The sequence below is a fragment of the Rhineura floridana genome, chromosome 2 (genome assembly GCF_030035675.1).
Source record: "Rhineura floridana isolate rRhiFlo1 chromosome 2, rRhiFlo1.hap2, whole genome shotgun sequence".
Classification (NCBI taxonomy): domain Eukaryota; kingdom Metazoa; phylum Chordata; class Lepidosauria; order Squamata; family Rhineuridae; genus Rhineura; species Rhineura floridana.
The window spans coordinates 98,501,405-98,526,641 of NC_084481.1; the positions used below are offsets into that span (position 1 = coordinate 98,501,405).

At 40.8% G+C, this 25,237-nt stretch overlaps 1 protein-coding gene across 1 annotated transcript; it reads left to right on the plus strand.

Moving 5' to 3' along the window:
- The first annotated feature begins 1,537 nt into the window (after positions 1-1,537).
- LOC133377959 (olfactory receptor 10V1-like) lies at positions 1,538-10,006 on the plus strand. Its single transcript, XM_061612746.1, is given in 4 exon segments — positions 1,538-1,621; positions 7,337-7,436; positions 7,439-7,849; positions 9,972-10,006. Coding segments are annotated over 4 exon segments (630 nt in total).
- The last annotated feature ends 15,231 nt before the right edge of the window (positions 10,007-25,237 follow it).

The window sequence follows — 25,237 nt, forward strand, 5'->3', positions numbered from 1 at the left end:
GAACTTTCTGCAAAATATAATATAGAGAACCTTTCAAGGATGTGATTACACTCTAACATGTTTTGAGTGTTCAGTGAAATGTGGGTCCAATTTGCTGTCGTAAAAAAATGCTCCTATGTCCTTTTGTTTGTCATTGATGGCATATTTTTTCTTTCTCAGATACAATGAAAATTATAATTAGATACATGATTTGTTAATGGTTAAGAAGCAGTCTGGTTTCTGGAGTTGAAGAATGTAATTGGCAGCTGAGGTTTAAATCAGTTCTCCTACAAGAGACAGAGATGACCATCAACTTAGATGGCTTTAAAAGAGCATTAGGAAATTCATGGAGGATAAGATTATCACTGGTTGCTAGCCATAATGGCTATGCTCTACTTCCACAGTCAGAGACAGTATGCTTCTGAATACCAGTTGCTGGAAACTGCAGGAGGGGAGAGTGCTCTTGTGCTTAGGCTCTGCTTGCAGGGTTCCCATGGGCATCTAGTTGGCCACTGTGAGAACAGGATGCTGGACTACATGGGTCATTGGCCTAATCCAGCAGCCTCTACTTATGCTCTTATGTTCTTTACTGCAAGTCCAATTGCCATGGCTGCGCACCCACTATACATTTAAAGCACATTATTTCCCACCAAAATCCTGGGAACTTTGGTTTGCCCGTCACAAAGCTACGATTCCCAGCATCCTTAACAAACTACAGTTCCCAGGATTCTTTTGGGGGAAACCATGTGCTTGAAATATGCATTAAAAGTGCTTTAAATGTGTGATGTGTACACAGAGTCAAAAACTTTACATCAAAAACTAAAGAATAGGATTGTCTTGTGAATACTTTTGCATGGAGTGTCCACTCAGATTTAAAGAAAAACAACAGGAGTTGTAACATGCAATTCAAGGAGGCAAATTGTTTTGCAATCCTTAGCTCAATAAGTCAAGAAAACAATAAATTGCCAGTGTAATGGCTGTTTAACATGTATTTAATATTGGAATGGTTTACAGTCTAATCATCTGATTTTAAACACATTTCTCTGGAACTTCCATTGATTTCAGTGGGACTTCCTTCTAAGAAAATCTGCAGTACAAATAATATTAACAAGACAAAGGTATAGGAAGAGAACAAGGTTTGATAAAAGTGAAGACAGAATTGGAGCATGTTAACTGGTAGCAGAGGGAGCAGGAAAAATGAAGCTTGAGTGGTCTGTGAAAGACTTACCAAAAGAAGCCCTTGCAGTAAGTGAAATGTTTTACAGTCCTGAAGTTTAAACATGTTCATTGTTTGTAGAAGCATGAACTGAAATGCCTTGTAGATTATGGTTGTGCTGTACAATTTCATGAATGCCAGACAGACAACCCTTGTCTTGCAAGATGACATTCAAATTTTTACTTGCAGAAAGGAGGATTCTGTCTTCCACAGGCAGTTTGGTTTATTGTACATGTTAAGAATTGATGTGATCTGTTAACTTCTTGATGGTGGTGTCACGTTTCTCTGTCATTATTGGTCTCTCTCTTTTTATCTTGTACCAGGTCATACATACCAATTTATATGGACAGTGAAAACCACACCAGATTGACACATTTCCACTTCCATCCTTTCTCAACTCTCCCAGAGATGCAGCTGTTGATTTTCTGAGCTTTTCTGCTTTTTTTTTTTTTTTTTATATAGTTTTTATTCAAATTTTTCCAAAAAACAAACAAAACAAAGTAAGAAAAAACATAACAATACTACAACAAAAAATAAAAATAAAATGGTTGACTTCCGATTTGTCACAGATCAGCTATAAGTATATAATATACATCAAACCTGTCCCTTAATATGTACATACAGAATCCCTTTTCTCCATAAGCTGTCTTAATTAATCATCAAATCCCAGTATCATCATTTTATTTTGATCTTTCGACAAAAAGTCTAAGAGAGGCTTCCAATCCTTAAGGAATGTATCTGTCGATTTTTCTCTAAGTAAACACGTCAATTTATCCATTTCTACTAAGTCCATTAATTTCAGTAGCCATTCTTCCATTGTTGGTATTGATTCCATTTTCCACTTTTGTGCATATAATAATCTTGCTGCCGTAATCATATATAATAATATTCTTCCATATTTCTTTTCTATTTGTTTATCCATAAAACCCAGTAAAAAAAATTCTGGTTTTGACTGAATATTTATCTTTAAAATTTTTTGCATCTTCCTACCTATCTGTGCCCAGAATAATTTCGCCTTTTTACATGACCACCACATATGATAAAAAGATCCTTCTTGTTGTTTACATTTCCAACAAACATTAGAGACATTACTATACATTTTTGACAGCTTTTCTGGAGTCATGTACCAACGGTACATCATTTTATAAAAATTTTCTTTAAGATTATAACATAATGTAAATTTCAAGCCTTTTTTCCACATATTTTCCCATTGATCCATTTGTATGTTATGACCAAAATTTTTTGCCCACTTTACCATGCACTCTTTTACTTGTTCTTCCTCCATATCCATTTTCAATAAAAGTTTATACATTTTTGCAATTATGTTTTCATCATTTGTATACAAACCTATTTCAAAATCAGATTTACTTATTTCAAACCCATACATTTTCTTGTCCATTTTATATCTTTCTAACAATTGTAAATAGGCAAACCAATGAAAACTATATCCTTCCTTTATCAATTGTTCTCTCTCTTTCATTGTGTATTCTCCATGTACATTTTCTAATAGTTCTTGATAAGTTAACCATTTCTCTTTTCCAGACATTTCTCTTCTATAAAACGCTTCTTGACTTGAGACACATAATGGTATTTTCGAATAAAACCTTGGTTTGTATCTATTCCATATTTTCAACAGAGAACGTCTTATAAAATGATTGTTAAAGTCTACGTTTACTTTTACTTTGTCATACCATAGATATCCATGCCATCCCCACTTCAGATTGTGGCCCTCCAAATCCAATAGTCTTTTATTCCTCAATAAGATCCATTCCTTTATCCAGACTAAACAGCAGGCAGCAAAATAAAGTCTCAAATTTGGTAATCCCAGTCCTCCTCTTTCTTTAGCGTCTTGAAGTAATTTAAATTTAACTCTTGGTTTTTTTCCTTGCCATACAAATTTAGAAATATCTTTTTGCCATTGTTTAAAAGGTAAATCAGAGGATATTACAGGTATTGTTTGAAACAAAAACATCATTCTCGGTAATACATTCATTTTTATCACAGATATTCTACCCATTAATGACAGTTGTAGTTTATCCCATCTTAGCAAGTCTTTCTTAATCTCTGTCCATAATTTTTCGTAATTATTATGAAACAGCTTTGAGTTTTTATTTGTCATGATGATGCCTAGATATTTCAACTTTTTTTCTATTGTAAAATCTGTCTTGTCCATTAACTCTTTCTGTTCCCTTAAAGTTAAATTTTTCACCAACATCTTTGTTTTTTGATTGTTGATCTTAAATCCTGCTAACGGTCCAAATTCTTTTAATTTGTCCATCAATATATGAATTCCTTCCAAAGGGTTTTCTAGTACAATTATCAAATCATCAGCAAATGCTCTCAATTTATATTCTTCTTTTTTTATTTTTAATCCCGAAATCCTTTTATCTTGCCTTATATCTCTAAGCAGCACTTCTAAAACCAGAATAAATAAAAGGGGAGATAATGGACATCCCTGTCTTGTACCCTTTTGTATTTCACATGAATCCGTTAAGTCTCCATTAACAATTATCTGGGCCTTCTGTGATGTATAAATCGATCTGATCCATTTTATAAAGTTGTCTCCAAAATCCATTTGCTCCAAAACCTGGAACATAAATTTCCAATTCAAATTATCAAATGCTTTTTCAGCATCTAAAAAAATCAAAGCTGCTTGTTTATCATTTCGTTGTTCTAAATATTCCAACACATTCAAAACATTCCTGACGTTGTCACGTAATTGTCTTTTAGGTAAAAACCCTGATTGATCTTCCTGAATAAATTGTTGCAATATTATTTTCAATCTTTCAGCCAAAATCATTGTAAAAATTTTATAGTCATTATTCAGTAGAGATATTGGCCGATAATTTTTTGTTTTAGTTAAATCTTGGTCCTCTTTAGGTATTAATGTTATATTAGCATTTTTCCAACTATCCGGTATCTTTCCCTCTTGCAAAATAGAATTCATTGTAGACTGTAAGGGTAGCAAGAGTTCTTCCTCCAAACATTTATAATACATTGCAGATAGCCCATCTGGTCCTGGCGCCTTTCCTAATTTAATTTTATTTATAGCTTCAGATATCTCTCTTGACGTAATAGGGCCATTAATAACTTGTCTCTGAAAATCTGTAATTTTCGGCAAATTCTGTTTAGATAAATACTCTTCTATTTTTTCAGATGGAATTTCTTGACACTTATACAATGTTGAGTAATATTGATGAAAAATCTTTTTGATTTTTACATTATCTGTCAGCGTCTCATCTCCTTCTTGTATCTTTAAAATAATATTTTTTTGACGTTCTTTTCTTAATTTATATGCTAACCATTTCCCAGGTTTATTTGCAAATTCAAAAGTCCTTTGTTTAGCAAAATTTAATTTCCTTTCAATTTCTCTAACTGTCAACATTGATACTTGCTTCTGTAACATTTTAATTTGATTTACAATAGAAACTTTAGCTGGATTCTTTTTCAATTCTTCCTCTTTTTGTTTTATTTCTTCCAAAATTAATTGCATTTTCTGTTGTTTCTTTTTTTTAAATTCAGAATTACATTTAATAAAGTATCCCCTCATAAATGCCTTACTAGTATCCCAAACAATATTTTCACTTGTTCCTTTATATAAATTATATTCAAAGAACTCCTTTAATTTCTTCTTACATTCTTGTACTACTTTATCATTCTGTAATAAAGATTCATTTAGTCTCCATCTAAATCCAAGATTTTTTTTTTTTAAAGTTAATATCACAGGATTGTGGTCCGAAAAAGTTTTTGGTAATATATCCATTTTAAAAATATCCTTCGCTAAAATTTTTGACATCCAAATCATATCAATCCTCGAAAATGTTTTATGTCTTTCTGAAAAATAAGTAAATTCCTTTGCATTATCATTTATATATCTCCAGGTATCCACCAATTCTAAATGTTCCATGAGTTCAAAACAAATCTTCGGTAATTTACCTTGTGTCTCTTTGATATTTTTTTCAGAAAGCCTATCAATTTTTGGTGAGATTACCCCATTCCAGTCACCCATGACACACCAATGCTCATATGAAAACTCTGACAATTTTTCCATAAGTCCTGTATAAAACCTTGTTTTATCTTCATTGGGGGCATAAATACCCACTATCAAAATGTTTGTACCTTGTAAAGTAATTTCAACCCCCACAAATCTACCACTATCGTCCAATAATACCAATTTAGGAAGCAATTGTGGGTTAATATAGAGAACAACTCCATTTTTTTTTTTTGGTCCAGCTGAAATAAATTCTTCACCCAAATTTTTACAAATCAAATATTTGGAATCTTTCTTCTGAATATGAGTTTCTTGTAGACAAATTATATCCAATTTTAATTTTTTCAAATAATGAAACACTTTCTTTCTCTTCTGCGCCGTGTTGGCTCCATTTATATTCCAAGTTAGGTATTTGTAATCCATCATTAAGCGTGTATTTTAAAATTTGCCTGATGCTCCTTTTGATCCATCATCTTCCTTCCCCTCCTCTGCATATCCTTGTTGACTTTGTTTCCCAGGAACTATATCCATATCTTTGAATTTATCTTCTTCCATATCTTTTGAAGCTTTTCTCAAGAAGTCCCTTGCTTTTTGAACAGTATTCAGTCTGTATTTCTGTTGTCTGAATGTAAAAATCACTCCTTCTGGAACGTCCCACCTAAATTGAATTTTGCATTGCTTAAGTTTTTCTGTAAGGAAAGCATATTCTTTTCTCTTACGTAAAAGTCTAATAGGAATTTCCTTCATCACCAGTATTTCCTTACCATCAATTTTAAAGGTATATTTAAAGTGTTGCTGTAAAACCATATCTCTGGTCGTCTTCTTTACGAAATGAACAAGCACATCTCTTGGAATTTTTTTCATTGTTGCATATCTGGAGTTAATTCTATAAACTTTGTCTATTTCAAATTCCATCCTATCTTCATTCAAGTCCAGAAATTTTACTAAAGCATTAACAATTTTATCTCTAATGTCTTCACCTGTTTCCTCAGGGATTGCACGGAATCTCAAACAATGCTCTTTATTTCTCATTTCAGTCACAGCTAAATAGTTCAAATTTTTTTCTAGTTCCAGATTTAGTATATCTGTTCTATTCTCCAAGGTTTGTACCTTTTCTTTAGTATTTTTTGCATCTTCCTTTATTTGCCCAATTGTCCCTTTAATCTCATCCACTTGTGTTTTAATATAGTCTTTTATATCTGTCAATTCAGTTTTCATTTCCTGTTTCATTTCCTGTTTTATAGCATTAATCCCTTCCATTATTTTTTGAAACATTTCTGGGGGTATATCCTCTTCCTGTGTATCAATAGAACCTCTTCGCCCCTGGGCCTTGGTTGTTTTTTTAGTTGTCATTTTCAAAAAGAGGCCTTTAATTTCTAATATTAATCACTGTTTCAGAACCTAAGGGCAGTCTATTTCTTTTCTTTTTTTCCCTCCACCAAAAAGAAGAGTTAATATTCCAGGCCTATTATTGAAATCCAGCCAGCACAACACAGTCCTTATCTGCTTCCAAGAATGCAAAACAATTCTGGTTGCCAAGACTAAACAATTAGTAGCATATACGAGCAGCGGATTCATCCAACAAGAAATAGTCCAAAGAGAAAAATAGTCCAAAATATAATAATTACCTCTCATCCGTTTTTAAACTTTAAAAGTCCAAATTCAAGCCAGCTTTTTGTCGTAAAAAAAGTATATAAGTTGTTTATATTTTCTTTCTTCCTTAATTATATTTAAAAGAGAAAAAGTATGACTCACCCAGGTTTCTCAATTGCTGATTCATAAACAAATCCCTTTTATTGCAGTAATTTAAGCCGAATGATAAGGTTTAGGCAGAAGTGGGCTCGCTGGTTAAGAACGTTTTTTTTTGAGAGAAGAAAAAACGCTTCGCTTTATTCCAGTTCAGCTTGCGTGGAATTCCTGACTCCGTCTTCAGCCGATCGGCTTGCCTTCTTATCTCAGGAATTTCCTGATCAATTCCAGCCGCCGACAGCTCAACGAAGTCTTGTGGAAGATCTGATCGGTTCTCCTATACCTTGGAGAACATTTAAGCCAGTCCAAGATTCCTCTTGGCTGGCTTTTAACCTGAAAAAAGCTTCCTCTGAGGCAGAGCTCCCTCAGAGACAACCACCAGCCAGCACCACTTCCCGGAAGTCGCTTTTCTGCTTTTTTATCTACTCAACCTTTTGGGGAACTCTGCTGTTGTGCTCATTGTCCATGCAGAGTGCACCCTCCCCACTCCCATGTATTTCTTTTGGCTAATCTGGCAGTTCTGAAGATTGCTTACTCTTGTGTCATTGCCCCACTCACTCTGGTCAATCTTCTATCTGTGCAAAAAGTCTCCAACTCTTTGGCAGGATGTGGCACACAAATGTTCTTCTTTATCTTCTTGGGAGGTGGAGACTGTGTTCTGTTATCTGTTATGGCATATTACCACTATGTGGCAATCTGTCACCCGCTGCACTACACTGGCATTATGAGCTGGAGAATGTGCGTGAGTCCTGCAGCTGGGACATTGGCCATGAGTTGCTTGTTTGGCATTCAGCTCTCTATCCTGATATTGCACCTTCCATTCTGCAGCAATGATGAGATCAATAACTTTTTCTGTGACTTTGCTGCGGTCCTGAAACTAGCATGTAATGACACCCATATCCATCAGACTAATTGTCATATAGCTCTAACAGTTGGGAAGTTTTTCCTGATGTTCGCTCGAAATCTGGCTTCCTGCAACTTTTGCCTATTATTCCGTGTCCTACACTCTGGGATGATCGAGAGTTGTCTCTGTGGTTTACACCTTTGTCACTCACTTCTGTATTGAATCCCTTGATCTATTGCATGAGGAACAAAGAGTTAAAGAGCGCACTGAGCAAAACACTGAAAAAGAAAGTGCTGTGCCAATGATAGCCTTGGACATACCAACTAGTGTTGCACTGTTGTGGGAATGCACAATAACAGCAGCCAAATGCATATCAGCTTTTATGTGATTGAGGGCTTATTCACACATGAACATAAATCACGAAATATTTTGTTACTCAGCCACTCAGCACTTGGTGACTCAGAGGCTGAATGTGTCCACTGCCTCTATTGCAAATTACTGCATTTGAGGTGTCATGATAGTTCTGCCTATAGAGGTTGACCTGTGATTTGTGGAGTCTGTTTTACATGTGGAAGTCAACATTTCATGTTGCAATAATCAACATGGTATATTTACAAAGATGTGTCTGCTTGAAGCAGACAATGGACAGCTTCTCCTCTTTGCTTGTTGACACTTAATGGAACTGAAACACTAACATGAATGAGAAACTGAACTCACGCTTGAAAATCAACCATCTAATAATAGAACAGATGATGCCACCTAGTGATGGACAGAAGGGCCAGTGCATATATACATCCAGGAACTGGCATAAAGAATGTAAGTGTCTGCTGAATTTAGTGGTCTTAATCGCAATGAGTTTCCATGAGACTTAGGGCTAATTCACATTTTTATGCAGTGATGTACACTGGGATTTCAATGCTTTTAAAGTTCAAAATTGTTTGAAAATCAACATTATCCACTTTTGACAAAATATCATACACATCCCCATGGGTAGGATGGAGAACATCTAAATCTGAAAGACAGATTGAATTGGCCTCCTTCAGAGAAATGCTGAGGCTGGAAGACAATGAATGTGGGCTCTGCCTCCTTTTCTGTTACCCACTCTGAGCCTCAGCTTCAACTCTTTCTCAGCCTTTCACCCACTGATGCTGTGAAGGAAACCACTAGCAGCTGCTCTCTCTTTCCAACCTGCCCAAGGGCATCCTCACTGAAAAGAGGCATTAAACAGCTAATATTCAGTGTCCTGAAAGGGAAGCAAATATTTGATTTATTGCATTATTACTGCCAGGGAGGAGAGAGGTCTTTTGTCTCAGGTGCAAAAACAAAAACAACTGGTCATGGGGTAAAGGTAAAGGTAAAGGTGTCCCCGCACTTATAGTGCAAGTCGTTTCCGACTCTTAGGGAGACATCTTGCGACATTTACTAGGCAGACCGTATATAGGGGGTAGGATTGCCAGTTCCTTCCCCGGCCTTTCTTTACCCCCCAGCATATGCCGGGTACTCATTTTACTGACCACGGATGGATGGAAGGCTGAGTGGACCTCGACCCCTTTTACCAGAGATTTGACTTCCTTCTTCTGTTGGAATCGAACTCCGGCTGTGAGCAGAGCTTCAGCTGCGTTACCGCTGCTTACCACTCTGTGCCACGATACTGTGCACTTTTACTGAACAGGGGGCACTATTTACTGCTCCATCTCAGGCAGTAAAATGTCTTGGGCTGGCCCTGGAGTAAGCTTCCTGAAAGGACTGGGCCCCAGGTAGTTACCCTGCTTCTTCTTCCTTCTGTCAGACTCTCCCTACAAAATGCATGAAGACTAGAAGGACAGTGTAAAGTCATTTTAGAGATCCTATACAGAGTCACCAATCTTTTTGGGTGCATGGGCAATGGTCACACTTGGAATTTTGAAAGAGTGCCGTGGACACAACCCTCTTCTGGCTGTTTTTCTCCTCCCCTGCCCTAGGTCAGTCTCCCCCCCCCCCAAGACAGACCTCCCTCAGCTCAATGTACCTTTTGAGGTAGGAAAAGGTAACCGCTCTCGTCACCTCATGACATAGGGGCAGTGATTGGGGAGGCAGGGCTTAGAGGCTTAATGGGCACCACAGAAAGTCTTGAATGGCATCATTGAGCCCACAGACACCATGTTGGCAACCACAGCTCCCTGAGTTCTGGATGCTCCCTTTTCTTGCTTCAGGCCTGCAACTGGTGCAGCAACAGCAAGTTGTATAGCACATTTAAGTCAATTAAAGCATTCATTTTAGTTTATTATACAAATTCATCTTAAGCTTTCACACATTTGTTTTTCTAGCAAGTCTCCTGAGCCTTTTAACACACGTATGGCAAGCATAACTCCAGCAGGTGGAGTTTTTTGTGACATGCACATACAATAATGAGGAAACCTTTGCCTGCTCAATTCTTTTTCATATGCATTTTAAAAAGTTTTTTATAGTAGCTATGAATATAGGAAGTCTATGGTTAAAATCTCATCATAGTCATGAACATCAGGTAGCCAGAAGCAGGCTCTAGCCTACATGTTCATTATGGGAACAATGGCCTGCCTTATAGGAGTGTTGTAAGGATTACTGAGATTTTGGGATTAAATAATTCTGAAGACTGTAAAATACTATATATGTGTTTAGTAATTAATACTCCTACAAAAAATCCAAGGGGAGGGGGCAAGATGACAATATCATTGCTGAAATGATCAGTAGTGAAATAGTTAGCATCACAGACAGCTAAAATGACACCTTTACTCAAAAGTTATACAAAGTATTTGTCAGTCAGCAATGGAATGTTGAGCTTCAGGATTCCAAGGTTCTTTCTTGACTCTGAGAGGGGAGTGCCATCCAGTACAATGGTTCTCTTTTTTATGCTGACTTTTATGGACTTCCAAGGATTCTTTATGGGTATTTTTTAAAGAAGTAATTAGATCCCTAATCATGGCTGAAAAAAAATATGTGATTGTGGAATACAAACTGGGAAATATTTGCTTAGAGAATTCAGAACAAAATGTACCAGTCTTAGAGAAACTGCTCTTTGAATGTAGGAGACTTTTAAACAATGTAGGCCTTTTTTTAATGGAGAGATTAATGAAAAAATGAAAATGCACTGCCTTCATTTCGATTCCAACTTATGGCAACCCTATGAATGAGGTTTTCATGGTAAGTGGTATTCAGAGGTGGTTTACCATTGCCTTCCTCTGAGGCTGAGAGGCAGTGACTGGCGCAAGGTCACCCAGTGAGCTTCATGGCTATGTGGGGATTCGAACCCTGGTCTCTCAGGTCATAGTCCAACACACTAACCACTAAGCCACACTGGCTCTCAGAGAATAGTTTAATTTAATTTAATGGTGCTTAAGTGATCAAATCTTTAAATAAAAGCCCATCTACTCATACAATACTCTATAAGAACCACCAAAGAATATTTTACCTTACAGACACTTGTGGCTTTTATGCAAGAAAGGATTAATTGTGTGTAGGAGACAAGAGTGAGACATCCCATAAAAGTTAACTATTCCTTATCTGGCAGTGTGGCTATAGCACAAGCATAGGAAGCCAAAGGACTGTAGATCTGTCCTGCCCCCCAAAAAGCACATTTATCCAAGCCATGTCTTCTCTACTAAATCAATGTGTCATTAAAAAGAAGGAAAGAAGTTGTGAGAAACAAAGGTGTTCCATGTGATGTTCCTATATTAATGTATATATGGTAAGTGTTGTTGTTTTAGAAGATACATGGTAAGTGGAGTGAAAGAGGGGGAGTGAATGGGCAGTAGAATGCGAGATGATTGGCTGAGTGTTTAAAATGGCTGAATGTATAAAAGGAAGAGTGAGAGTGGAATAGGGGGGAGAAGAGAAAGAGTGGATTGCTTGGTGGGGTTTAGAGAGTTGTTTACCAGGAGGGAGGTGGAGTTCGGATTAGTATTGAGTAAAACCATATGCTTATGTGCCTTAAGAAGAAATCTTGTTAATCTTGTTAGCTTTGTTATCTGTAATAAATACTTAATTTGGTTTACCAAAGGCCTGATCCTTGGCTGGGGTTTCACAGACCAGAAGGGAGGGTAAGGTAATGACCAAGGCTGAAGGGGAACTGTAACAAATGGTGGCAGCGGTGAAGAGAATAACAATACCAGTATTCAGAGTCTCTGGGAATACTAGTATTGGGACGTTACTGGTGGTTGCCTAGCAGGGGGATCTGTTGAGATCTGTGCTAGAGCGGGGAGAGAAATCATAAGAGAGAGCGGTCCGGACTGGTGGAGTCCCTGGTGGTGCCTAGAGACAGGCAGTAACCACGAGCAGGTAGAAACCTGACAGGGAGAGCCAGGGAAGGACGCCTCACATGTGGTGTCAGTAGCGGTGGGATACGAACAACAGAGAATCCAGATACGAATACTAGAGAATCCAGAACAGTGGTGTGGCAAACAGAAATAACAAAACAAGATTTCTTGTGAGAGTGACTGGCAAAGAGTGTGTGGCAAAGAGTGAGTGAACTCAAACACCATGGCTGAATACATAAAAATGAAAAGAGAGGAGCTGGTGGAGAAGTGCATAACATTCAATTTACCTCACGAGGGTAAAGGGGTAGATGAATTGAGGTTAGCACTTATAGGATTTGCTACTGCCCAGCAAAAACAACCTGTCAGGGAAGAGACCCCAGAAGGATATTTAAGCAATCCCGCTTATATAGAGTACTTGAGAGAGAAGTTAAGATGGGAGGCTGAGGAAAAAGACAAGCAGAGGGAGTTGGAAGCTGAGAGATTGAAGATGGAAGCTGAGAGATTGAAGATGGAAGCTGAGAGATTGAGGATGGAAGGTGCAGAGAAGGAAAATCAGAGGGAGTTGGAAATTGAGAGAATGAGATTGGGGTTTGAGGAGAGGGAGAAGCAACGAGCATTGGATGCTGAATTACAAGTAGAAAAGTTAAAATTTGATAGAGAGAAATTTCACTCTGAGGAGACAAGGAAAGACAGAGATGGAGCAAAAATAAAAATTACTCCAAAGGACTTTGCTGTCTATGAGCCTGGTCAAGATCCTCAAATTTACCTCAGCACCTTTGAAAAAGCAGCTCAGTTGTGGGGGCTACCTGAAGATAAATACATGCAGTATTTATCAAACCTGATTAAAGGGGAATTGGCTGAGGTATACCAATATTTCCCCTCAGACAGGCCCGTCACCTATGCTGAATTCAAAGAAGCAGTGTTTAAAAGATTCAGACTGGGGCCTGATTATTTTAGAAAGCTTTTCAGAAACTGCCAGATACAGACAGGGAGGTCTTTTGTGGAACTGGGAGCAAAGTTGATGGATATATTTGGAAAGTGGATGAGTAGTGCCAAAGCTCAGTCAGTGGAAGAGGTGAAAAGCCTCATGATACTGGATCAATTATACCATCAGTTACCACCAGAAATAAGGCTCCTGGTCAAAGACCGTTCCCCTACATCAGTGCAGGAGGCCGCAGAGATGGCGGATCACTTTGCCTCCAATAGAACTGGCTGGGTGGGGAAAACATCAAGAGAGTTTAAACCCAGACCATATAGTGCTGGCAGAAGGGATGTGGTACCACAGCGAGTGAGTCCTCCAGTAAAATCTGAAGGGCACAGGACACCCCAGAGTGGATCTGTGTACCCTAAAAGTGAGGAGAAATTATGCTACAAATGTGGTAGACCAGGGCACCTACGTTTTCAATGTGAGGTTGCCAACCCCATTAGTAATCCTGCTCAGACAAGGGCAGTGAAAACAGAGCCCAAGGCTTTAGAAACAGCGAAAAAGGTTCAGTTCTGCCAGATAAACTGGACAGAAGTAACAGACCTTGATTCAAGTCTGAGAGAGGAAGTGAGTGTACAAGGGGCAAATTATTGGGCATTGCTTGATACTGGTGCCGCTCAGACATTACTGAGGCCAGATTTAATAAAATCTGAGGTAATATTACCTCAGGAAACTGTGACTATCCAAGGAGTGAGGGGTCAACCAGAAAGTTTGCCTGTGGCCCTGGTGGAAATGACTTGGAGAGGCCGAGAGGGCCGATATAAAGTAGGCATTAATGCCCAGCAACAAGAACCAGTAATACTGGGAAGGGGTGTAATGGGCGCCCAAGGAAAGATCTATGTAGTGACCAGACAGCAAATTGGCAGAGAAAAAGAAGCCATATTAAGGGGGGCTGAAACAAACAGGGTGGAATCTGTTTGCGAGCCTCAGGTCACCATAGCAACCACTAGCAGGCCTGCTGAAGAAGACAAACTGTATCAAGTGGTCTCTGGGGAAGAAGCAGATCAATTCAGGGAAGAGCTGCATAACGATACCAGTTTGAATCAAATAAAGGAACAGGCTCTGGCCCAACAGATTCCTTTCACTGACAAACTGAGGAATCAAGTTGTGTGTGAGAATGGGATTTTATATAGACTGTGGATGCCTGCTGAGAGAAAGGATGAATGTGAACCAGTGAAACAAATGATGGAGGTGGTGAAAGAGAATTTGAGTCATGCACAGGAGAAGCAAAGTTACTGGTATGACAGAACAGCCAGAGAACGTGTGTATGATGTGGGAGATATGGTTCATACCCAGGAAACATGACAAATTACAGGCTAACTGGGAAGGACCATATACCATCAGAGAAAGGCTTGACACAGTGACATATGTAATCACCACAGACCAATTAAACAAAAGCAAAGTGGTTCATGTAAATATGTTAAAGCCTTACCATACCAGGGATGCAAAGGTGTTGCAAGTTACCTTATTCCCTGAGGGAAGTGGGCCTGAACTTCCAGATTTGGTACAGGAAAGCAAAGACAAAGGAGGGGTAGATCAAGTGGAATGGTCAGAGGAGGTAGAGGAGGAAGTAAAAGAAGAGATTCTGAGAGTTTTGAAAACCTATAGGAATCTCTTTAGCAACAAACCTGGCCGAACAAGTATAGTTATACATTCCATTGATACTGGAGATCATGCCCCAATCAGATCTGTTCCGTACCGTGTGAATGGGAAAGTTTTGAATGAGATCAAAAAGGAGGTGGAAGATATGCTGGAATTAGGAGTGATCAGGGAATCCATCAGTCCCTGGGCCTCAAGTATTGTCCTGGTTCCGAAAAAAGATGGAACGACAAGGTTTTGCATTGATTATCGGCTAATCAATAAAATTACTGTCCCAGATGTGTATCCTATGCCTAGGGTAGACGCTATGTTAGAGTTATTGGGGGCAGCAACCATTATCTCTACACTAGATCTCTGTAAAGGATTTTGGCAAATGGAACTAGACGAGCAATCCAGAGCCAAAACTGCCTTCAGTACACCAGATGGGTTATATGAGTTTGTGACCTTACCCATGGGACTAAGGAACTCACCAAGTTCATTTCAGAGGCTAATCAATACTGTGTTGCGAGGCATGTCAGATTTTGCAGTGGCCTATATCGATGACGTGGCCATTTTTAGCAAGTTGGTGCCTGAGCATGTCCAACACCTGACAACAGTATTGGAGGCCTTAAGAAAAGCAGGCCTCACAATAAAAGCTAAGAAATGCCAGTTTGGACTAAAGGAAGTAATCTATTTAGGACATAAGGTGGGGAGTGGGAAAATCACCCCCTTATGGAGCAAGGTGGAGGCAATACAAGCGTGGCCGAACCCCTTAACCAAAAAACAAGTAAGGGCATTTCTGGGTGTGGCTGGATTTTATAGGAAGTTTGTGAGAAATTTTGGGGAAATAGCAACCCCCTTGCATGAATTAACAAAGAAGAAGTGTTCTGAGCGTGTGGTATGGACGGATGAATGTCAGAAGGCTTTTGATCTACTGAAGCAAGCCTTGTGCCAAGGACCCATATTAATAGCACCAGACTATGAGAAACCATTCATCGTGGCTACAGATGTGTCGGACCTCGCGCTTTGAGTTGTCTTGCTACAGGAGAGAGAAGGCACCAGACATCCAGTGGCGTATCTGAGTCGCAAGCTGACGCCGAGGGAGAAAAACTATTCGTCGGTCCAGAAGGAGTGTCTAGCGGTCGTGTGGGGACTGAACAAGTTGCGCCCATACGTGTGGGGACGAAGATTCACAGTGACTATGGATCATCGGGCCTTGTTATGGTTGCAGACTATGAAAAACCATAACACTATGCTGCAGAGGTGGTCCTGGGCCCTACAGGACTATCAAGTGGACTTCCAGTTCATCAAAGGCAAGGACAATGTACTGGCCGATGGACTTTCCAGGCAAGTGGCTGGGACTGCAGTGACGTGACCAGACAGAGGAACAAAGAAAGACATTTTCCCCATAGAGACTTTTATTTGTTAACGCGACGTATAAATCCTGGAACAGGAATAATACTCTGCTGTTGTTTAAGGGGGGGGAAATGTGATGTTCCTATATTAATGTATATATGGTAAGTGTTGTTGTTTTAGAAGATACATGGTAAGTGGAGTGAAAGAGGGGGAGTGAATGGGCAGTAGAATGCGAGATGATTGGCTGAGTGTTTAAAATGGCTGAATGTATAAAAGGAAGAGTGAGAGTGGAATAGGGGGGAGAAGAGAAAGAGTGGATTGCTTGGTGGGGTTTAGAGAGTTGTTTACCAGGAGGGAGGTGGAGTTCGGATTAGTATTGAGTAAAACCATATGCTTATGTGCCTTAAGAAGAAATCTTGTTAATCTTGTTAGCTTTGTTATCTGTAATAAATACTTAATTTGGTTTACCAAAGGGCTGATCCTTGGCTGGGGTTTCACAGACCAGAAGGGAGGGTAAGGTAATGACCAAGGCTGAAGGGGAACTGTAACAAATGGTGGCAGCGGTGAAGAGAATAACAATACCAGTATTCAGAGTCTCTGGGAATACTAGTATTGGGACGTTACTGGTGGTTGCCTAGCAGGGGGATCTGTTGAGATCTGTGCTAGAGCGGGGAGAGAAATCATAAGAGAGAGCGGTCCGGACTGGTGGAGTCCCTGGTGGTGCCTAGAGACAGGCAGTAACCACGAGCAGGTAGGAACCTGACAGGGAGAGCCAGGGAAGGACGCATCACATTCCACAGTTTACTTTGGGACTGCATGAGACATGTAATGCCCCAGCTATGCTGAAGCACGTTGCACATGTGTCCATAACTGTGACATCCTTCTTGGTTGATGGTATCAACTTTACTATGAAGCCTGACCACTCATGAGGGAGCCAGTTCACATAATACAGTATATTAATTAATTAATTTATTTTATTTATTATTTCATTTGTATCCAGCCCTTCCTCCCAGCAGGATCCCAGGGTGGCAAACAAAGCGCTAAAAACACTTCAAAACATCATAAAAACAGATCCCAAAATACATTAACACAAAACAGCATTAAAAACATTTTAAAAAACAACTTTAAAAAAGGGTTAAAAACATTATTAAAAAACATATTAAGCAATTCTAACACAGACGCAGACTGGGATAGGTCTCAACCTAAAAGGCTTGTTGAAAGAGGAAAGTCTTCAAAAGGCGCCGAAAGGATAGCAGAGATGGAGCCTGCCTAATATTCAAAGGGAGGGTACTTCAGGGTACTCACACAGCACTGCTTGGAGAATAGCTGTATGTTTGCCTCACTTCCCTGACTAGTGAGAAGTTCCAGGGATGCAGCACTTTACTCAGATTTGCTTTCCTTTGGAAGGAGTTCACTGGAGGGTTATGGCATTTTTAAATATTTGAGTTTGTTTTTTTACAAATATACAGGTTGAGCATAGGTAGAGGGACAGCTCAAACATTTCAACAGACAGCCGCATTTAATGTCCCATACCAGATCTTCAAAAAAGGCAGCTCCCCAAAAGCACTTTGTAGACCTTGTTCTCTCCCTATCTCTTAGCCCCTCCAGACCTCCTTTTTATTGTGCATCAGTGTTGATTTATACCCATGATGGTATCCAGGCGGTTTATACACAATCTCACTTTCAATACTGTTTGCGTCTGCAAAAGTTTTGGAGCAGACATACTGTTTTGTTTTCAATCAGGGCATGTCTCATAGCTTCTTGCTGAAATCCTGCAACTTTTTATACCACAAATGTTTGGTGTGTTTGTGTGTGTCCTGTTTTTGTTGTGCTATAGTACAAGAGGAACTTCCAAACAGGAATAGTATAACAACAGAGGGGAAGCATCACAGAACAACAGATGAAGTAGAATGATATTTGGACGGTCTAGTTCTAGTATAAATCCATCACTGATGCACTATTATTGCATCAATGTTGCAGAATATACCCATAAAAAATACCAGTCTGGAGAAGCCCTTTCTTTTTATTTATTTATTTATTTATTATACTTGTATACCGCCCCATAGCCAAAGCAATCTGGGCAGTTTACAATAACTAAAAACAAATACAATTTAAGATACATCTTTTAAAACACAATTAAAAAATTTAAAACAATATAGAACACATGCTAAAATGCCTGGGAGAAGAGGAAAGTCTTGACCTGGCGCCGAAAAGATAACAGTGTTGGCACCAGGTGCACCTCATCAGGGAAATCATTCCATAATTTGGGGGCCACCACTGAGAAGGCCCTCTCTCTTGTTGCCATTCTCCAAGCTTCCCTCGGAGTAGGCACCCAGAGGAGGGCCTTTGATCTTGAACATAGTGTACAGGTGGGTTTGTATCGGGAGAGGGATTCCATCAGGTATTGTGGTCCCAAGCCATGTAAGGCTTTATAGGTCAAAACCAGCACCTTGAATCGGGCTCGGAAACAAAGGCAGCCAGTGCAAGCGGGCCAGAATCGGTTTTATATGTTCAGACCGTCTGGTCCCTGTTACCAATGTGGCCGCTGCATTTTGCACAAGCTGCAGTTTCCAAACCGTCTTCAATGCCAGCCCCACATAGAGTGCATTGCAGTAATCTAATTTAGAGGTTACCAGAGCATGGACAACTGAAGCCAGGTTATCCCTGTCCAGATAGGGACGTAGTTAGGCCACCAACTGAAGTTGGTAGAAGGCACTCCGTGCCACTGAGGCTACCTGAGCCTCAAGTGACAGAGATGATTCTAGGAGAACCCCCAAGCTATGAACCTGCTCCTTCAGGGGAAGTGCAACCCCATCCAGAACAGGTTGGACATCCACCATCCGGTCAGAAGAACCACCCACTAGCAGCATCTCAGTCTTGTCTGGATTGAGCCTCAGTTTATTAGCCCTCATCCAGTCCATTGTCACAGCCAGGCACCGGTTCAGCACTTTGACAGCCTCACCTGAAGAAGATGAAAAGGAGAAATAGAGCTGCGTGTCATCAGCATACTGATGGCAACACACTCCAAAGCTCCGGATGACCGCACCCAACGGTTTCATGTAGATGTTGAACGGCATAGGGGACAGAACTGACCCCTGCGGAACCCCATACTGGAGAGTCCAGGGTGCCGAGTAATGTTCCCCAAGCACCACTTTCTGGAGGCGACCTGCCACGTAGGAGCGGAACCACTGCAATGCAGTCCCTCCCACTCCCAACTCAGCCAGTCTTCCCAGAAGGATACCATGGTTGATGGTATTGAAAGCCTCTGAGAGATCAAGGAGAATCAACAGAGTCACACTCCCCCTGTCTCTCTCCCGACAAAGGTCATTATACAGGGCAACCAAGGCTGTTTCTGTGCCAAAACCAGGCCAGAAACCCAACTGAAATGGATCCAGATAATCGGTCTCATCCAAGAGTGTCTGGAGCTGGCCCGCAACCACTCGTTCAAGGACCTTGCCCAGGAATGGAACATTTTCTACCGGCCTATAGTTATTAAGATTTTCTGGGTCCAGGGAGGGTCACTTCAGGAGTGGTCTCACTACTGCCTCTTTCAGGCAGCCAGGGACCACCCCCTCTCACAGAGAGGCATTAATCACCTCCCTGGCCCAGCCGGCTGTTCCATCCCTGCTAGCTTTTATTAGCCAAGAAGGGCAAGGTTCCAGCACAGAAGTGGTTGCACGAACCTGTCCAAGCGCCTTGTCAATGTCCTCAATCTGCACCAACTGAAACTCATCCAAGAAATCGGGACAAGGCTGTGCTCTGGATACCACTGGAGTCTAAGTCCTGGCGGATGCTAAAGATTTTATCCTGGAAGTGCCTAGCAAATTCATTACAGCAGGCCTCAGATGGTTCTACCATGTCCCTGGGGCCAGAGTGTAATAGCCCCCGGACAATTCTGAAGAGCTCTGTGTTGGAAGTGGGGCAAGAGCAACTCCTGTTTTGTTCTTTTGTTTAAGCTCCAGAGGGAAGATAGGGCTAGGGTCCTTCAGATGGATAGGCTTTGTTTACCTTTTACCTGTGATGCTCTGACTGACTTCCTTCTGTCGCTAGACTGTGACACCTTTAGGGAAGCTTACCTGCCCCTCCTCCTTCTGCCCTTTCCACTCCTTTGTCCTCCAGCTGTACAGGAGAGAGGAGACTCCCTTTGTCTCTGCTCTCTCCAAGCATGGGGCTAACTCCTACACCTGGGCGTTATGCCTCCAACTTAGCTAGTTAGTTAGAACTAGGTTTGCCTTTTCTATTTACTATGTATTTCTATAAATAAAGTAGCTTTTCTTATTTTACTAAGTCTCCAGTCTCAGTGATGCTGTTGCAGGGTAAAAGCCTGCTTTCTTAGGCAAACACACACGCTGGCACACTCGCATTTCAGCATCTGCTGTTACTCTCTGCTGCTGTGGTGCTGCTTTTAAACAAAATTAAGCAACACAACTACACACAGCGCAACACTCTGTTACACTGAAAAATAACAAAGGCTTATACTGTTCCCCACTAACACCACACTTGCACCAACCCTTCTGGCTTGTGGGGGGATGCAATAAGGCTAACACATTTTCTTCAACTATCTCCTCCCCTTCTTGGGTTATCTACTTGTAGCTCCATAATGTGCCTGACAACTTTGCCACTGACTATTAAAGAACAGTTGCTGTCATTCTGGCCCTATTAACCTTCTCATGTTCAACCTCTACAAACTCACAACAACAACGTGACATTTGATAATAATGTCCATTCCACCTGTAGGAGATATTAATGTCAGAAGATTTAAGGAGACTCAAATAGTTGCCTGACAAAGGCCTTTAAGAGATGCATTTCAAATCATTTGGCAATTCTAAGCTCTTAGTAATCATTTTATTTCACACGTCTTAATATTACAGAGTAGACAAGGATGTGATCTTAGCTATTCATTCATTCATTCATTGGCGATCACTTGTGGCTGAGTAAGATTGTCTTCCAGGGTAAGGTCTTTAATTTGACTGTCCTTTCTTACTGTCAGAGATATTGCTTGAATTACTGAATTTAGTGTCTACACAATTAGTTTGGGACAAGCCGGGCCTGTACAAAAGGGACGGGCTCCACTTGAACCAGAATGGAACCAGACTGCTGGCACTTAAAATTAAAAAGGTAGCAGAGCAGCTTTTAAACTGACTGAGGGGGGAAACCCGACAGGAGCTGAGAAAGGTCCGGTTTGAAATAAACCTCCCCCCTGGGATAAAAACCAAAGAAATGATGAAATTTGAAAAGGGGTAGGCCTAGAAGTAGGCATTGTGAGAGCAGGGGCACAGGATATAAATTCAGAAGAGCAAAATTACCACAGGCCTAACCACAAGTGCCAAAGACACTTGAAGAGAGACACTGCTTACAAGTGCCTGTACGCTAATGCTAGGAGCCTCCGAACCAAGATGGGAGAACTGGAGTGCTTGGTCTTAGAGGAGAGCATTGATATAGTGAGCATAACGGAGACCTGGTGGAATGGAGAAAACCAGTGGGATACGGTTATCCCTGGATATAAACTATATCGGAAGGACAGGGAAGGACGTATTGGTGGCGGAGTCGCTCTATACGTGAAAGAAGGCATTGAATCCAGCAAGCTCGAAACCCCCAAAGAGGCAGACTCCTCCACAGAATCGTTGTGGGTGGTGATACCGTGCCCCAGGAGGGACTTAATACTGGGAATGATCTATCGTCCCCCTGATCAAAATGCTCAGGGAGACCTTGAGATGAGATATGAAATTGAGGAAGCATCCAAACTAGGAAATGTGGTAGTAATGGGTGACTTCAACTACCCGGACATAGACTGGCCGCATATGTGTTCCAGTCATGACAAAGAAACAAAGTTTCTAGATATTCTAAATGACTATTCCCTAGATCAGTTGGTCATGGAACCGACCAGAGGGACGGCAACCCTGGACTTAATCCTCAGTGGGGACCGGGACCTGGTGCGAGATGTAAGTGTTGTTGAACCGATTGGGAGCAGTGACCACAGTGCTATTAAATTAAACATACATGTAACTGGCCAATTGCCAAGAAAATCCAACACGGTCACATTTGACTTCAAAAGAGGAAACTTCACAAAAATGAGGGGATTGGTAAAAAGAAAGCTGAAAAACAAAGTCCAGAGGGTCACATCACTCGAAAATGCTTGGAAGTTGTTTAAAAACACTATATTAGAAGCTCAACTGGAGTGCATACCGCAGATCAGAAAAGGTACCGCCAGGGCCAAGAAGATGCCAGCATGGTTAATGAGCAAAGTCAAGGAAGCTCTTAGAGGCAAAAAGTCTTCCTTCAGAAAATGGAAGTCTTGTCCGAATGAAGAAAATAAAAAAGAACACAAACTCTGGCAAAAGAAATGCAAGAAGACAATAAGGGATGCTTAAAAAGAATTTGAGGAGCACATTGCTAAGAACATAAAAACCAACAACAAAAAATTATATGAATACATTCAAAGCAGGAGACCATCTAGGGAGACAATTGGACCCTTGGATGATAAGGGAGTCAAAGGTGTACTAAAGAACGATAAGGAGATGGCAGAGAAGCTAAATGAATTCTTTGCATCTGTCTTCACAGTGGAAGATATAGGGCAGATCCCTGAACCTGAACTAACATTTGCAGGAAGGGATTCTGAGGAACTGAGACAAATAGTGGTAACGAGAGAGGAAGTTCTAAGCTTAATGGACAATATAAAAACTGACAAATCACCGGGCCCGGATGGCATCCACCTGAGAGTTCTCAAAGAACTCAAAGGTGAAATTGCTGATCTGCTAACTAAAATATGTAACTTGTCCCTTGGGTCCTCCTCCGTGCCTGAGGACTGGAAAGTGGCAAATGTAACGCCAATCTTCAAAAAGGGATCCAGAGGGGATCCTGGAAATTACAGGCCAGTTAGCTTAACTTCTGTCCCTGGAAAACTATTATTAAAGCTAGATTAACTAAGCACATAGAAGAACAAGCCTTGCTGAAGCAGAGCCAGCATGGCTTCTGCAAGGGAAAGTCTTGTCTCAGTAACCTATTAGAATTCTTTGAGAGTGTCAACAAGCATATAGATAGAGGTGATCCAGTGGACATAGTGTACTTAGACTTTCAAAAAGCGTTTGACAAGGTACCTCACCAAAGGCTTCTGAGGAAGCTTAGCAGTCATGGAATAAGAGGAGAGGTCCTCTTGCGGATAAGGAATTTGTTAAGAAGCAGAAAGCAGAGAGTAGGAATCAACAGACAGTTCTCCCAATGGAGGGCTGTAGAAAGTGGAGTCCCTCAAGGATCGGTATTGGGACCTGTACTTTTCAACTTGTTCATTAATGACCTAGAATTAGGAGTGAGCAGTGAAGTGGCCAAGTTTGCTGATGACACTAAATTGTTCAGGGTTGTTAAAACAAAAAGGGATTGCGAAGAGCTCCAAAAAGACCTCTCCAAACTGAGTGAATGGGTGGAAAAATGGCAAATGCAATTCAATATAAACAAGTGTAAAATTATGCATATTGGAGCAAAAAGTCTTAATTTCACATATACGCTCATGGGGTCTGAACTGGCGGTGACCGACCAGGAGAGAGACCTCGGGGTTGTAGTGGACAGCACGATGAAAATGTCGATCCAGTGTGTGGCAGCTGTGAAAAAGGCAAATTCCATGCTAGCGATAATTAGGAAAGGTATTGAAAATAAAACAGCCGATATCATAATGCCGTTGTATAAATCTATGGTGCGGCCGCATTTGGAATACTGTGTACAGTTCTGGTCGCCTCATCTCAAAAAGGATATTATAGAGTTGGAAAAGGTTCAGAAGAGGGCAACCAGAATGATCAAGGGGATGGAGCGACTCCCTTACGAGGAAAGGTTGCAGCATTTGGGGCTTTTTAGTTTAGAGAAAAGGCGGGTCAGAGGAGACATGATAGAAGTGTATAAAATTATGCATGGCATTGAGAAAGTGGATAGAGAAAAGTTCTTCTCCCTCTCTCATAATACTAGAACTCGTGGACATTCAAAGAAGCTGAATGTTGGAGGATTCAGGACAGACAAAAGGAAGTACTTCTTTACTCAGCGCATAGTTAAACTATGGAATTTGCTCCCACAAGATGCAGTAATGGCCACCAGCTTGGATGGCTTTAAAAGAAGATTAGACAAATTCATGGAGGACAGGGCTATCAATGGCTACTAGCTATGATGGCTGTGCTGTGCCACCCTAGTCAGAGGCAGCATGCTTCTGAAAACCAGTTGCTGGAAGCCTCAGGAGGGGAGAGTGTTCTTGCACTCGGGTCCTGCTTGCGGGCTTCCCCCAGGCACCTGGTTGGCCACTGTGAGAACAGGATGCTGGACTAGATGGGCCACTGGCCTGATCCAGCAGGCTCTTCTTATGTTCTTATGTTCTTAATTCCTGCTGGTTCCAAACTGCTCGATAATGTAGATGGGATGCTATAATCAGGATTCACTGTCTCTTCTACTGCAGTTACAGAATTCTCAGTCTCTACAACTTAGCTTTTTGAAGTAGGAACTAATAGGAAGTTTTGGCTCTAATCAGCAGGAAATGAGAGGGAAGCAAGTTAGAATACTCTTCCAGAGCTTGGAAAAGTTACTTTTTTGAACTACAACTCCCATCAGCCCCAGCCAGCATGGCCACTGGATTGGGCTGATGGGAGTTGTAGTTCAAAAAAGTAACTTTTCCAAGCTCTGTACTATTCTCAGTGGCTAACATACAGTACTCCCCTTTCATGCTGATTATGTCATAGGATGCTGGAGACCCTTCTGGGACCTGGCTCCCAAAACAGTAAGGGATCTAAGACAACCTAAGACCTTAGACACCTACACCCCTGATCATCCCTACCTGGAGATGCTGGGATAGAACCTGAGAACTTCTACTAGGAAAGCGTGCATTCTGTCATGCAGGTACAGCCTTTCCCCTTTCTTTCTAAACCTGATTTAAATTTAATTGCATTTGTTGTAAACTTTGATAACCTGAGAGTTTTTAAACCCCAGACAGGATGTATCCTTTATTTAGGTAAGAGCTTTGCACAAATTCTGGACTGGATTGCTATTTGTAGTCCATAAGAATTTCTCTTCCTGCCTAGCCTTGCAAATGACATATGTCATTGTTACCCCCATTTTACAGGAAGAGTCCTGAGCCCAAAATAATATAACTTGCCTAAGGCCACCCAGAATCCATAGATAAATAGGTATTTGAACCCAGGTCTCACAGGTTTGGAGGCATATTGAACTGGTCATATTTTATGCCAGGGAAAGCCAATTTAATGCCCTCAAAGTGTTGCTGGACTGCAGCTCCCATCAG